This window comes from Mauremys reevesii, linkage group 7, assembly GCF_016161935.1.
Source record: "Mauremys reevesii isolate NIE-2019 linkage group 7, ASM1616193v1, whole genome shotgun sequence".
NCBI classification, from domain to species: domain Eukaryota; kingdom Metazoa; phylum Chordata; order Testudines; family Geoemydidae; genus Mauremys; species Mauremys reevesii.
Genome location: NC_052629.1, coordinates 125,803,710 through 125,817,605, shown reverse-complemented (window position 1 = coordinate 125,817,605; position 13,896 = coordinate 125,803,710). Strand labels below are relative to the sequence as shown.

General features: G+C 47.9%; 1 protein-coding gene across 6 annotated transcripts in view; it reads left to right on the top strand.

Moving 5' to 3' along the window:
* Positions 1-13,896, top strand: part of SETD5 (SET domain containing 5) — a 163,560-nt gene that overhangs the window by 75,279 nt on the left and 74,385 nt on the right. For all 6 annotated transcript variants that reach the window (XR_005583051.1, XR_005583052.1, XM_039482460.1 and 3 more), the window contains exons 7-8: positions 611-649; positions 5,213-5,455. Coding sequence is in view for 4 of the 6 variants with exons in the window: in XM_039482460.1 (XP_039338394.1) it covers positions 611-649; positions 5,213-5,455 (282 nt within the window). In the remaining 2 variants the exon portion in view is untranslated. The remainder of the gene's footprint in view (positions 1-610; positions 650-5,212; positions 5,456-13,896) is intronic.

Genomic DNA, 13,896 nt, shown 5'->3' with positions numbered 1-13,896 from the left:
TGAAGCAGACAATACATGTTATTTGTGTCTTCTTCACCAGCAGCTTGATTAGTGTAATTTGCTACTTACTTGGGCTTTCCTTGAATTTGACCTGCAGCCACAGAGATAACAGAATACAGCTTACTCATTAGGGTTAAGGAGTTGATAGCACCAACCCTCTGCGATCTGCAGTGGTTGTTGATAAAACCAATTGGTTCAATTCGTAGTATTACTGAATAATAAAGCTCAATGAGAGATGGTCCCCGACCCTCCTCCTTACCAAGGCAGATGAGATTGGTCAGCTCGCTCTTTCTCGTGGTCCCAAGGTTTTGCCTTAGTCAGGTCGGGGTGGGGGATGAACTTTCTCAGTTCAGAATGTCTGCTGGAGTCCTTCTGTGGGGCTTTTCTGTTCAGGTCCAGCACCTCCTGTTTAAATCTTCCTGTGGCTTCAGCCATCTTTTGTGAAATGCTGTGATCTCTGGGCCATTGGGCTGGGAGTAATTTACATGTTTAATGTTATCTAATTTAAATGTGATCCTTGGACTCCATCGAGTGGGGGGAGAATGCTTTATAGAAATCTAAAGAAAGGGTATAAGTACTGATGGGCAACATTCTCTTGTTTTGGGCACAGGCCTTTCGAGAAGGTTCACGGAAATCTCTGCGGATGAAGGTGAGTGGAACCGAGCTGCCTGCATGATTGTGTCACTTCTCTCAGTAGTTTTTTTTCCTGATTTGTCTGTCTGGGGCTCTCTGATTCTAACACTAACTTCTGGATAAACCCCGACCTAATGTACTTGTAAGTTGTCTATCACTTTGGTATCTAATACCATATAAGTTTAAATAATATTGGGGTCCATAACAGAAATGGTGTTATTCCTCTCCATGCCCCATGAACTGGGATGGATGAATGTGAGTATTCAGGCTTTCTGGATTGGTAATGGTTGTCTCACAGGTACCATTTCTGGGGAAAGGGTTACATTTGGACCAAAGAACTGTCCTAGAAATGTGGCATTTATCTACCAGATCAGACCAAGGTCCATCTGTGATGTACCAGGATACAATCTAGACTAATGAGCAGCTGTGTCACCCCTGCTCTGCAGCTTTGGGTGCCTTATAATGCCTTGCTGAAGGAGTTCCCACTTGGGTTGTTCACAAACAGCCTTCGAGCATGCAAGCCACACCCTGAGTGTCTGTGTGCAACTTCAGCCTGTCAGCCACGCTGGGGTTACTCTCTGGCTCTCACCAGCCTTGGTTAGACTGCAGGGTGATCCCAACACACCCCAGTCTTAGATTCAATCATAGAATCTCAGGGTTGGAAGGGACCTCAGGAGGTGTCTAGTCCAACCCCCTGCTCAAAGCAGGACCAATCCCCAACTAAATCATCTCAGCCAGGGCTTTGTCAAGCCTGACCTTAAAAAACCTCTAAGGAAGGAGATTCCACCACCTCCCTAGGGAACCCATTCCAGTGCTTCACCACCCTCCTAGTGAAAAAGTGTTTGCTAATATCCAACCTAAACCTCCCCCCCTGCAACTTGAGACCATTACTCCTTGTTCTGTCATCTGGTACCACTGAGAGCAGTCTAGATCCATCCTCTTTGGATCCCCCTTTCAGGTAGTTGAAGGCAGCTCTCAAATCCCCCCTCATTCTTCTCTTCTGCAGACTAAATAGGCCCAGTTCCCTCAGCCTCTCCTCGTAAGTCATGTGCTCCAGCCCCCTTAATCATTTTTGTTGCCCTACTGGACTCTTTCCAATTTTTCCACATCCTTCTTGTAGTGTGGGACCCAAAACTGGACACAGTCTCCAGATGAGGCCTCACCAATGCCGAATAGAGGGGAATGATCACGTCCCTCAATCTGCTGGCAATGCCCCTACTTATACAGCCCAAAATGCTGTTAGCCTTCTTGGCAACAAGGGCACACTGTTGACTCATATCCAGATTCTCTCCCCTCCTCCCCTCCCCTCCACCCCCCGAAATGTATGTCTTGTACTGTCTGGCCCTCTCTTGGACAATACAAGTTATACTAAGTCCATTATCTCCTTATAGAAATAATATGAGCACAGCTTTCCACCCCAAATGGAGTTTCCGGAACACTTCAGTATAAACACACTGAAGTAGATAAAACAATAAAACAAGTTTATTAACCAGAAAGAGATTTTAAATGAGTACAAGTAATGAGGCATAAAAGTCAGAAAGGGTTATAAGAAAATAAAGTTAAAATGCTACTGGTGCCTAACTTAATAAACTGTAACAGAGTCTAGCAAAGTTTCTCATCATATGCTTTCAGCAATCTCACTGACCAAACTTCTTAGGTCAGGACCCCTTCTCCCATTGTCATTTCAGGTGCAGTGAATACAATGGGCACTGAGGGAGAAAAGGGGGTGCCTTGGCATGGTGGTCCTTCCCTTTTACAGTTTCAGTCCATTCTTGAAAAAGATTTCCAGTTGGGTACCAGGAGACAAAAAGTCTAGGGGGAAGGATGTTCCCTGCATTAACTCAGCCCGTAACATTGTGGACTCATAGAGTCCCATATCAGTGGTGAAAGCAGATTTTTTTCTGTGCATCCTTTTTGAGAGGAATCTGTCAATAACTGCTAGTTAAATCAAAAGAGCTGAGATATTTAGCTTTGCTTAAAATGTCCAGCATATCATCAGTTCTACGCATGGGATACACATCTGGCTCTGTGACAGCATTGCATTTTCTACAGTCAGCACAAAACCTTACAGTGTTGTCTTTCTGAGAGACCCAGATTCCAGGCGAAGCCCAAGAGCTGTCAGAATCTTTAATTACTCCTAGGTCCAACATGCTTTGTTTTTCTGTTCCTGCACCTTGTCAGTGGGCCCTGGTCCTTCTGTAATGATTTTTTTATAGGTTAGCAAGTGTCTTCCTTGGCTTGTTAGAAAACCCCTCTTTGTGTTCTTGCAGCACAGACAACACCTCTCTTTGACTGTTTCCAGCCATCACACTTGAGACTCACTTAAAATTTGGTATACCAGTGCTTAAAGTGTAAACCTCATTTAAAATAACAAGCTGTGCATAAACTCTGCTTGCTGAGCCACTTCAACATACATGGGTAGAGTCCAGGCTGGAGGCTACAGCAGCAAAGCATTGTAAAGAGCACCCCAGGATAGAGGGCAGGGGTGACACAGCTACTCATTAGTCTGGATTGTACCTGGTATGTCTCACCATCCTAGTTCAGTATCCTGTATTGGACAGTTATATATGTAACTCATGTTTCTGAATATTGTTATCCTTTGTTTATCTGATCTAACATAATTGTGAATTTTCTTATTATGCTCTGAGGTCATTCTGTGGTGCCTGTCACTGAGTTATCAATGCCAAAAACATTTCAGTCCTTTATGAATCCTTCTAAGTTCTTGGCCTCAGTATCTTGTGTCAGAGAGTTCCATGGGTTAATTATGTAATAGAAAAAGAATTTCCCTGTTAAATTTATTGCCTTCCAATTTTATTGTTTGGCTCCCTTGCTGTAGTCTTATAAGAGAGGGTAAACAGGAGCACCTAATTATATTCTCTCTCATTCACTTTTAATAATGCCTTTATCATGGCCTCATTCATTTCCTGTCAACTACAATCCCAGCCTTCTCAATATCATCTCATGCAGAGGTCTTTCCATGCTTCTAGCTGATTTTCATTGCCCGGTTCTGCACCCACTCTATTTGTACTCAGGATTAGAGACCTCCACTATGTTGGGTGCTGCACAAACATGTAAAACACGGTCTGGTTTAAGAGAGAATGCAGCAAATCAGTGTGAAAACAATGGAAGGGAAGGTTGGACAAGCTAACAGTGCTAATATTGTATACTTACATATTTATTTTACAATTATTTATTAATTACGTCATTGTCGCACCTAGAGCCCTAGTCATGGACCAGAACTCCATTGTGCTAGGTTCTGTACAAACAAAGAACAAAAAGACAGTTCCTGCCCCAAGGAGCTTACAATCCAAGTGTGAAACAAGAAACAGATGTATACAGACATGTGGGATTACAGGGAAACTATGAGACAGTGCTAGTGGTAGGCAGTGGTCTTAGCACACCAGCAACCTGACTGTTGTCAAGTTCTTTGTAGGCATCACAACAAAGGAGCATTTGAAGGAAGATAATGAGGTAGCTTTGCAGATGTTTATGGTGAGTGCCTCGCAAACGCAGGGGTTAGCCTGGGAGAAAGCATGAAGGTGCATGTTTATGAAAACTTTACAACTAGGTGATGGAGGCTGGAATCATGGGTCAGTTGGAGGCAGGAGTTGGCAGCAAATGAGAAATTATATGTAAAGTGGGGATTGATCCTGAGTGGCCTTGAAAGTGAATACAAACTACTTATGTTTAATTCGGTAGAGAACAGGGAACTGGTGGAGAGATACCAAGAGACATGGTCAAAGTGACAGGCTAGGAAAATGATCTTAGCAGCAGCATTCTTAGTGGATATGAGCGGAGCAAGATTGCATTTGTCAAGATCAGAGGACAGGATGTTGCAATAATCAAGACACAGAATGATGAGCGCTTCGACAATGGGCACACCTGTAATGTTCCAAACCGGAGTGAAGTGTTTGTTTATATTTTGTTATTTTTAACTATTTTATTGTGTCTATTTCTACTATTTAATCCTCCACCTGTTCTGTTATTTCTAAGTTTCCCTTTTTGCAACCTCTACACAAGTGTGCATTTTTACTAGCCTATTTCTACTTTTTATTCTTAAACATTTACCTTTTTGTGTTTTGTCCTTCCTGTTTTTGGGGTTGGGAACTATAGAATGAATGTTGGGGCGAGAGCAAAATGAGGAGTGGGGAAAAAGGGCTGGAAGGGGAAGAGTAGGCAAGAGGAGCAGGGGGAAAAGGAGGTCAGGAGGCAAATGAGGAAAAACTGGTCTTGTTTCTCTGTTCCCCATGCCTCTGAGTCTGTCTTCTCTCCATATAGGACAATTCAAGCAGTGTGTACCTTATGGGTTTCATCCAATGCAAAATTTTCCATGGCTCACTATAAGAAGCAGCTTTATGCTCTGTGTTAGCGGGTGTAAAATGTAATGGTACCACCTCTTGGGTACCCATGTGATCATCTGAGTATTTGAGTGGGGCCCAGGGCTTGGTGAGCAATTCACTTTTCTAGTTCTGGCAATAGAGGAAGAAGGCTGGTGAGCTCCAGCACTTCCACCAGAGATTCTAGGATCAAGTTTTCTCCCAGCAAATGCTATTCATTCACCCTATGTTCTTTGATGCAGAATTCGCCTTCTGAAGCACATGCCCTGGATGAGAACACAGCTGAGGGGTGGGAGAACCGGATACGGCTCTGGACAGATCAGTATGAAGAAGCCTTTACTAACCAGTACAGTGCTGATGTACAGAACCTCCTGGAACGGCATCTAAGCACCAATAAAGAATTTGTGGGCAAAACTGCTGTGCTGGACACAATCAACAAGACAGAGTTGGCCTGCAATAATACAGTTATTGGGTCCCAGATGCAGGTAAGAACCTGTGTGAATACAGGAGCAAATGGAGGCCAATCCCATGGGGTCCTAGGTGCAAGGTCTGGGCTGGGTGAGCAAGAAAACCATTTCAAGTCCCAGATGCAGATAAAGGCATATATGTGTATAAGTATTTGCAGAAGAAATAGGGAGGTATGCTATTGTTCAAGGCATTGGTAAAACCTCATCTGGAAAACTGTGTGCAGTTCTGGTCATCCATGTTCAAGAATGATGAATTCATACTGGAACAGGTGCAGAGAAGGGCTCCAATGCCAGTCAGGGGAATTGAGCTTGTCTTACAAGAGGAGACTAAAAGAGTGTAGCTTGTGTAGCCTAGCAAAATGAAGGCCAAGAGGGGATATGACTGGTGTCTATACATACACCTGAGAGGAGATGAGCTATTTAAGCAAAATGAACTTTTACTAATAATATACCTGACAAAGCCCAGCTGCGGGGTCCCCACACCACCTGCAGAGGTTTGGCAGCTGTGGGGCCACTCTGGGGGCCCTCACCACTTGTGGGGGCTCAGAGCTCCAGGATACCCCCACGGCCACTCAGAACTCCAGGGGCCGCGCTGTTCACAGCAGCCGGGAGCTGCAGGGTGGGAGGGGAGCCCTGCCGCCTGCAGCAGTTAAGAGCACCATGGGGCCCACGGCAGCAGGGGAGCTGTGGTCCCCCTGCTGTAGCTCCCGGCCGACAGGGCTGAATTCACGGAGGTCGCTAGAAGTCATGGATTCCGTGACTTCCGCGACCTCTGTGAAAAAATTGTAGCCTTATTCATGAGACATCAGGCCAAGAGTCTTTACCACTTCTTGTACACCCTTCCCAACTCTGTTTATAGAAGAATGGGGCCCTTCTCAGGGATAGGTCCAGAAATCTTCCTGGCCTAGCCAAACCATTGCTGCTACATAAGGGATGTTTTATGCATTCCTGGAATATATTTTCTTTTCATGCTAAGGTCCACACATCCATTGCAATGGGTACTTCAGCCTTACAGATTGGGGCAGAATCAGACCTGTCAGTCTCTGGAGCAGGGGTCATTTCCTACTTCCTGATGTTCCCTCCCGTTTTTTTGCTTTTACAGTAGCCAGTGGCTCAACCAGCCCTTCCCGCTGCAAAGGTTTTCTGAGGGAAATTCCAAATTTTGCTTCAAATTTTTAGACCAACAGTTGGACTCAATGTGTCTTGTCTAATTCCCAGATGTGTCCCAGGGCTGTACTGGATTTTTGAGGAGATTGTCCCCTCAGCTTCACTTCTTCTTCGGAGGCATTTGCATCAACTGGTGCCCTGCTGGCTTCAGGGAGCAATCTAGGCCCAGAAAGGCCAGCAATGAAAGGAAAGGTCTCTGTCTCCTGTTCTCCCTCTTATCGAGTGTCTTGCTGCAGAGCTCAGCTGGCCCTGCTGGGCAAGATGCAGCCCAGTCTAGATGGGGTTGCCTTGGCCCCCCATCCCCTGGCAGGAAGGGAGCCTGGCAGGATTGGAAAGAGGTGGCTCTGGGGCAGGCAGTCCCCCTCCCCCATCTCCATGAGGAGAGTGATGTCAGAAGGATAGAGCACCTGGTGGAAGATAGTGCTGTAGTCTCTACAGCTCGCAACAGCAGTCATGCCTTTAGCTGTGGAGCTTGACAGCTTCCTCTGTCTTCGCTTACCCTGTGGGTTGCAGATGGAGGGCACCAGATACAGCACTGGTGCTGCCAACGCTGGAGAGTTCAGCAAGGGGTCTGCAAGCCCAACTCCTTCCCCCTGCTGACCCCTATAACACACAACTGTCCTTCGATGGAAACAGACTTCTATGGCTCATATGTGGTGGTGGAGGTAGAGCTTCGGAGGAGCCCATCTAGGGTGACCAGACAGCAAATGTGAAAAATTGGGACAGGGGATGGGGAATAATAGGAGCCTAGAAAAAGACCTTAAAATCGAGACTGTCCCTATAAAATCAGGACATCTGGTCACCCTAAGCCCATCCCTGAGCCCCAAGCCAGTACCTTCCTTGACAGACCTATAAGGGCCCATGCGGGAGAAGGGAGACAAATAAGCCCAACCTCCTTGAGCACAGCGATTGCTATCCACTTGAAATGTTTTCAGAGCAATCTCTGAGCTCAAGTTTGCTACTCTCTCTGAAGCAGGATCATAGGGACAAACTCCCAAAGGGGCATAAAATGAATAATCCATTCAGCACCATTTCCCTCCTCACCTTCAGAGTGCAGCATGGCATATCAGTGTAGAAAGGACCAGACCATAGACATGCTGATTCTTGAAGCATGCAGATCTCTCCCACCAACAGGGGAATTCTTCCTCTTTAGGAAAGGAAGGTCAGCATTTCACACCCAAGTTAGAGAATAAAATCGTAAACTATAATTTTTTTATCTAAACCAAATGGAGGAGAGACTGTCAGGCAAGAGTGTAATGAGTTCTGTAAAATTACCCTTGGGAGGTCTGCATTCCCCTAGATGATCTATAACTATCTATCTGTTCTCATACACACTGGAGAGATATATAAGAGGGGCAGAGGTGTCCTGACAGACCTACAAGACTGAGAAAGTATCAAGCTGTCATCATCAGCTGCTGCTGCGGGTCGCTCTGCCCCGGCTCTTGGGCTGCCGTTCCCAGCGGTCGCTGCGGGTCGCCCTGCCCTGGCTCTTGGGCTGCCGTTCCCAGCGGTCGCTGCAGGTCGCCCTGCCCTGGCTCTTGGGCTGCCGTTCCCAGCGGTCGCTGCAGGTCGCCCTGCCCCGGCTCTTGGGCTGCCGTTCCCAGCAGTCGCTGCGGGTCGCCCTGCCCTGGCTCTTGGGCTGCCTTTCCCAGCGGTCGCTCCGGGTCACCGTGCCCAAATATCCAGGTTATTGCTCGAGCCTTCTGCTGCAGGCTGCCACGCCTCTCCTCCACCTCCTCTCCCCCAGCAGATAGCTGTGGAGTGATGAGCGTGACAGCTGCCCAAATGTGGAAGAACTGATAGGCCATAAGGAGCCTCCACCATTTGCTTCTTTTGAACCCACCAGCACCTATACAGTCTGAAGTTTATAAGGCCAGAAGGTTCCTCAGTATGCACCAGACAAAATTCGTCCTGTTGTCACTAACAAAAATAAGTGTGGCTATTATCCCTGGTGGTCAAGGACTCAGCATTTCTAACTGGGGGAGATTTTTACCAGACAATGGCCTCCTCACTATGTAGGCAACTAAGTCCAGGCAATTCTGGCCTCAGACCCCTCTTTCGAGCATGAAAACTCTCAGGCGGCAGGCCAACACAAACAATCAAATATGAACTGTCACCTGCCACCTTTAGCACCCTTGACTCTCTCATCAGGGTGGACAATATTACAAGCGTAGTCTTCTCAACCTAAAGAAATTCACACAGCTGAAGGGCTTCTCCCTGAAAAGAGAGAGAGAGAACCAGGGACTCAGCTCTTTTACATGCAGGTAAATGAGGCCTTGAAACTGATTTGTTTGAACATCTGATCCCCAAATGTCTTAGTGATACAATGGGAACTTTATGGAAACCTGAGGCTATTCAGAGTCATCAGAAAAGTTGGCTTTTAATTCTAACTCCTACCAAACACTATAGAAAGGAATAGACGTAATATGACAAATTGAAGCAATCTGTGAAGTACAATAGAAGAAAATATCTCTTTGCAGTGATAGCTAGGACAAGTACAGGGTCAGTAACTGCCCTCAGTTGCCTCAGAGCTCTCTGCGGGTCTCCTGACCAGCGTTATTTGGAGTTAAACCCCAGACCGGTGCTTGGCTCTTTGAATTTGAGAGCAGAAGGGCTACCTATAACTTTGACTAAATGAAGTCATTGGACTTTGTCCAGAGAGGACTGTGCAAGAATGCCAGGATGAACTTTGTCCCATTCACAGTCTCAGCAACCGATGGAAAAGCTGTGACATGAATGAAGGATTCAGAATCATTGGGGTTAGAAGGGACCACAAGGGTCATTTAGTCTAATCCCCTGCCAACGTGCAGGATTTGTTGTGTCTAAATCATCCAAGAGAGATGGCTATCTAGCCTTCTTTTGAAAACCTCCAATGAAGGAGCTTCCATAACCTCCTTAAGCAGTCTGTTCCATTGTCCTACTGTTTTTACAGCTAGGGGAAGTTTTTCCTGAGATTTAATCTAAATCTGCTATGCTGTGGTTTGAACCCATTGCCTCTTGTCTTGCCATTGTGAATTTCAGATCAGAGCACTACAACCTGATCCCCATCCTATTTTTAGCCTCAAAAAACATGAACAAGCAGAGACAGGCCCTGTCTGAAACATCTGCTTGTTCGTGTGCATTCCATGCTAGGTGTGTGTGCGCACCACGTGCACTCTTGCTTGAGATTTTTCCCTTAGTAGTATCCATTGGGCTGGCTCTAGGGCCCTGTGGTGCTGCAGGTTATGCAGTGGTATAAGGGGCGCTGCTGGCCCCTCACCCTCTCAGCTCCTTCTTACAGCCTGTGACAGTTGTTAGAACAACCCTTCTTGCTTTGGCAAGGCTTCTTCCTTTTGGTGCCCGCGGACTGAAGATGCCATTGACCCCGGAGGCTTTTCAGGTGGCTAGGGACCTTCTTTTTTCCTGTCCTGCCAACACCAGTGGGGCACCCACCAGCTGTGGCGACTGGAAGCAGGAGGGAACAGGGTGCGTCGGGCACCTTCCTAGCACCGGATCCTCCAGCACCACCTAGGGCAAGGGTCTCCAAACTTCATGAGACGAGGGCCATATTAGATTTTTGAAGGGGCTTCGCGGGCCAAAGCGACTGTGAAAGAAATTAAATATATGCAAATATATGCAAAATCGTTAAACAACACAACTCTACTGTGTCAGTGTTGCATTAAATTCTAAGTCAGGGATAAAAGTTAATGGATGCAGGTACTGTGAAATCACACAAAATATTTGTCAATACATTAAAAATCATTTCACATAATTTTTTTTATTTTATTTCTGAAAACTCACATTTGTATCATACAAATACTGTTGGTTCTATTAGTGCTGTAGTTAAAATTTAACCATTATGAAATTGTTAATTTCCATCTTCTTTACTCCATTTATTGGAGATGTAATTAAGCATCTGGCTTGTATTTTTACTCTAAGCCAGGGGTCCATGCCTGCTCAGCTGCAGCTGCAACTCTCCCCTAAGTTGGCTTCCCTTCTGGGAGGACACTGGCTCCTGGGGGCACTCACCCCTCCGCACAGCTCAGCTGTGCTGCCGCCCCGTGTGAGCTGCTGCCGGCAGCCCCTCCCCCTGCCTGCTCGGCTGCCTACTCAGCTGTTGGCTTCTCCCCTATTGGTTGGAGGGCCGGACAAATGGAAGCCCCGGGCCGGATCCAGCCTGCGAGCCGTAGTTTGGAGACCCCTGACCTGGGGGAAAGCTGCATTTGATCCCAGCATCCTGATCTCTGGCACACCACTGGTCCCCGGAGCCCCAGCACCACATGGAGGCAAAAGTGGGTACTACTCCACTGTGGTTGCTGAGAGAAGAATCCTCTTCAGTGTCTGAAGGGGAACGTCATGTACCGCCAAAAACCCACCATCTATGCTCCACTGAGCTTCAGCACCAGTCCTCCAGCAGAAATCTGGCCAGCGGGTCACTGGCCTACGCAGTGGCGCTATTGGAACCTCTGGTGTTTTCCCCCGACGCTGGGTCCTTCCTCCCACCAGTCCTACTCTGTGGTCTCCAAAAGATGGGCTACTGCTCCTTCCCACTTGGCACCGATTCTGTTACTGACTCCAGTACTGACGTCCAGGAGATGCCTCTAGTGGACATAGTCAAAGCAGAGGAAGAAAGAGGAGCTCTTCCTCCGGTGCAAGCCTTCTCCTTGTCCTACCCAGCCAAGGCTATCGTGGGTCCCAGTAGCCTGCTTCCACAGGATGATTTCTGGGCCCATCAGGACCTTCTGAAGCGGGTCGCTTCAAACCTGGGCTTGGAGATCGAGCTGCTCAAAGAGACATCACACAGTCTTATTGATATCCTGGCTGCAGCAGCGCCATCCAGGGTGGCCCTGCCCATCAATGAAACTGTGATGGAACCAGTCCAGGCCCTGTGGCAAACTCCTCCTCCTTTGGCCCTCACTTCAAAGAGGGCAGAAAATAATTCTGTGCTGGCAGGCGAGTTTGAATACCTGCACTTGCTTTGCTGGGGAGATAAGATTTTAATCTGTGGGACTCCCTGAATAAATTCAAAGACTCCCTGCCCCAAAAGTCAAGACAGGAGTTTGCAGCCCTCCCAGAAGAGGGTTAGAACGTGGCCAGGCCCTCTCTCCAGGCGGCTCTGCATGCTGCCGTCTCAGCAGTCCGGACAGTGGCCTCTGTGGTCACCATGAGGTGCTGTTCCTGGCTCCTGTCCTCTGGGCTTCCCAGTGAGGTCCAACAGTCCATCCAGGGCCTCCCCTTGGAAGGCTCCTCTCTTTTCTCAGAGCAGATGGACACAAGACTTCATGGACTGAAGGGCTCAATGATCCTTAGGCCCGTACACTCTGTCTGCTTCCAGAAAGCACTTCAGGCCCCAGCAGCCTACCTGGTTCTCGACACCTCCAAGGCAGGAGCCTTACAAAAGAAATGGAAGGAGTTATAAATGGCGTCAACCATTTCTGCCCACCTCAGCCTCCCAGTTGGGTCTCAGAGATACTCTGGTCGGCCCAAGCAGGCTTTTTGAAGGTGTGCCCAATGGCGCTATACCAGTCACAGTGTCAGATCTGCCTCCCCTTTTATTTTTGGACCCTCTGTCGCTCTTCAGCCTGGCATGGTCATTCACAACATTGGACCATTGGTCCTGAACACAGTGACAGCTGGTTATACCCTGAAGTTTCTGCCCTCCTCTTTCCCCCCAATACCTCTTCAGGGACCTTCTTGCAATCAACTCCTCCTCTAGGAGGTGTAATCCCCTCCTACGTGTGGGGGTCATGGAGGCAGCTCCTCAAGACTTGAGAGGGAAGAGGTTCTACTCCCGGTATTTCCTAATGCCAAAGAGGACCTCCAGCCCATCTTGGACCTGTGTTGCCTCAACAAATATCTCAGGTAATTGAAGTTCCACATGGTCTTCATGGCCTCCTCCATTCCTTGCCTGGATCCAGGGGACTGTACACTGCCCTCGACTTAGAGGACTCATACTTTCACACTTCTATCTTCCATGACCAGAGAAGATTTTTCAGGTTTATAGTGTGTCAGCGCCACTACCAATTCACCGCCCTTTTCTTTGGCCTATCGGCAGCCCTGCACATTTTCACAAAGTGTATGTTGGTTGTTGTAGCCTTCCTCAGGTGGCGAGGCATACAAGTTTACCTGAACCTCAACGACTGGCTGATCAAAAGTTGGTCGCAGGCTCAGGTACAGAATAGCATCAGCACAGTCCGAGCCACCTTCTGAGCACTGGGCCTGCTGATAAACGAGCAGAAGTCAACTCTTGTTCCAGTTCAGAGAATGGAATTTATTCGGGCTGTGCTCAACTCGACCCAAGCCAGGGCATTCCTGCTGGAGGCCCGTTTCCAGACCGTGACGGACCTGATATCCAATATCATGGCCCACCCTATCACAACAGCTCGGGTGTGCCTCAAGCTTCTGCATCACGTGGTGGCTTGTACTTACATGGTTCAATACACAAAGCTGCGCCTCAGGCCCCTCCAGATGTGGCTAGTGTCACTTTACTCCCCTGAGAAGACACCACTTGGACTCAGTGCTTACGGTCCCTCCCCTGGTTCTCGCCTCCCTGGACTGGTAGAAAGATCCAAGATCGGTAATAATGGGGGTGCCCTTTGTTACCCCACAACCATCAGTATCCTTAGTTTCGGATGTGTCAAACGTAGCGTGGGGAGCCCACCTCAACAACTTCAGGACTTGGATCCTCTGGTCCCAGGAAGGAACTCTCCCTGCTCATAAACATCAGGGAGCTCAGGGCGGTGTACTTAGCATGCCAGATGTTCCTTCCCCAGATCTCAGGCAAAGTGGTACAAGTCCTGACAGACAATACAGCACTAGGTTCTATATCAATAAGCAAGGACGGGCTCGATCCTCAGCCCTGTGTCAGGAGACCATCCATCTATGGGACTTCTGTGCGAGACGCTCCATTCATCTCTAGGCTTCACATCTCCTGGGAGCCTGGAATGTACTGGAGGATCACCTCAGCAGATCCTTCTCTTCTCACCATGAGTGTCCCCTTCATCCAGAGATCATCAAATTCATCTTCCAAAAATGGGGGCCTCCCCAGGTGGATCTGTTTGCCATCAGGCAGAACAGAAAGTGCTATTGTTTTTGTTCACTGCACGGCAGAGCCCAGGCTCCCTTTCCAGCACTTTTCTGCTCTTGTGGGCAGACCACCTACTGTACGCCCCCATCCCCTTAGTGCACACAGTTCTTCTAAAAATCAAGCAAGACAAGGCATGAGTTATCCTCATAGCACCAGCGTGGCCATGCCAACATTGGTTCAGCATGCTCCTGGACCTCTCGGTGGTAGCTCCGCTCTCACTCCCATT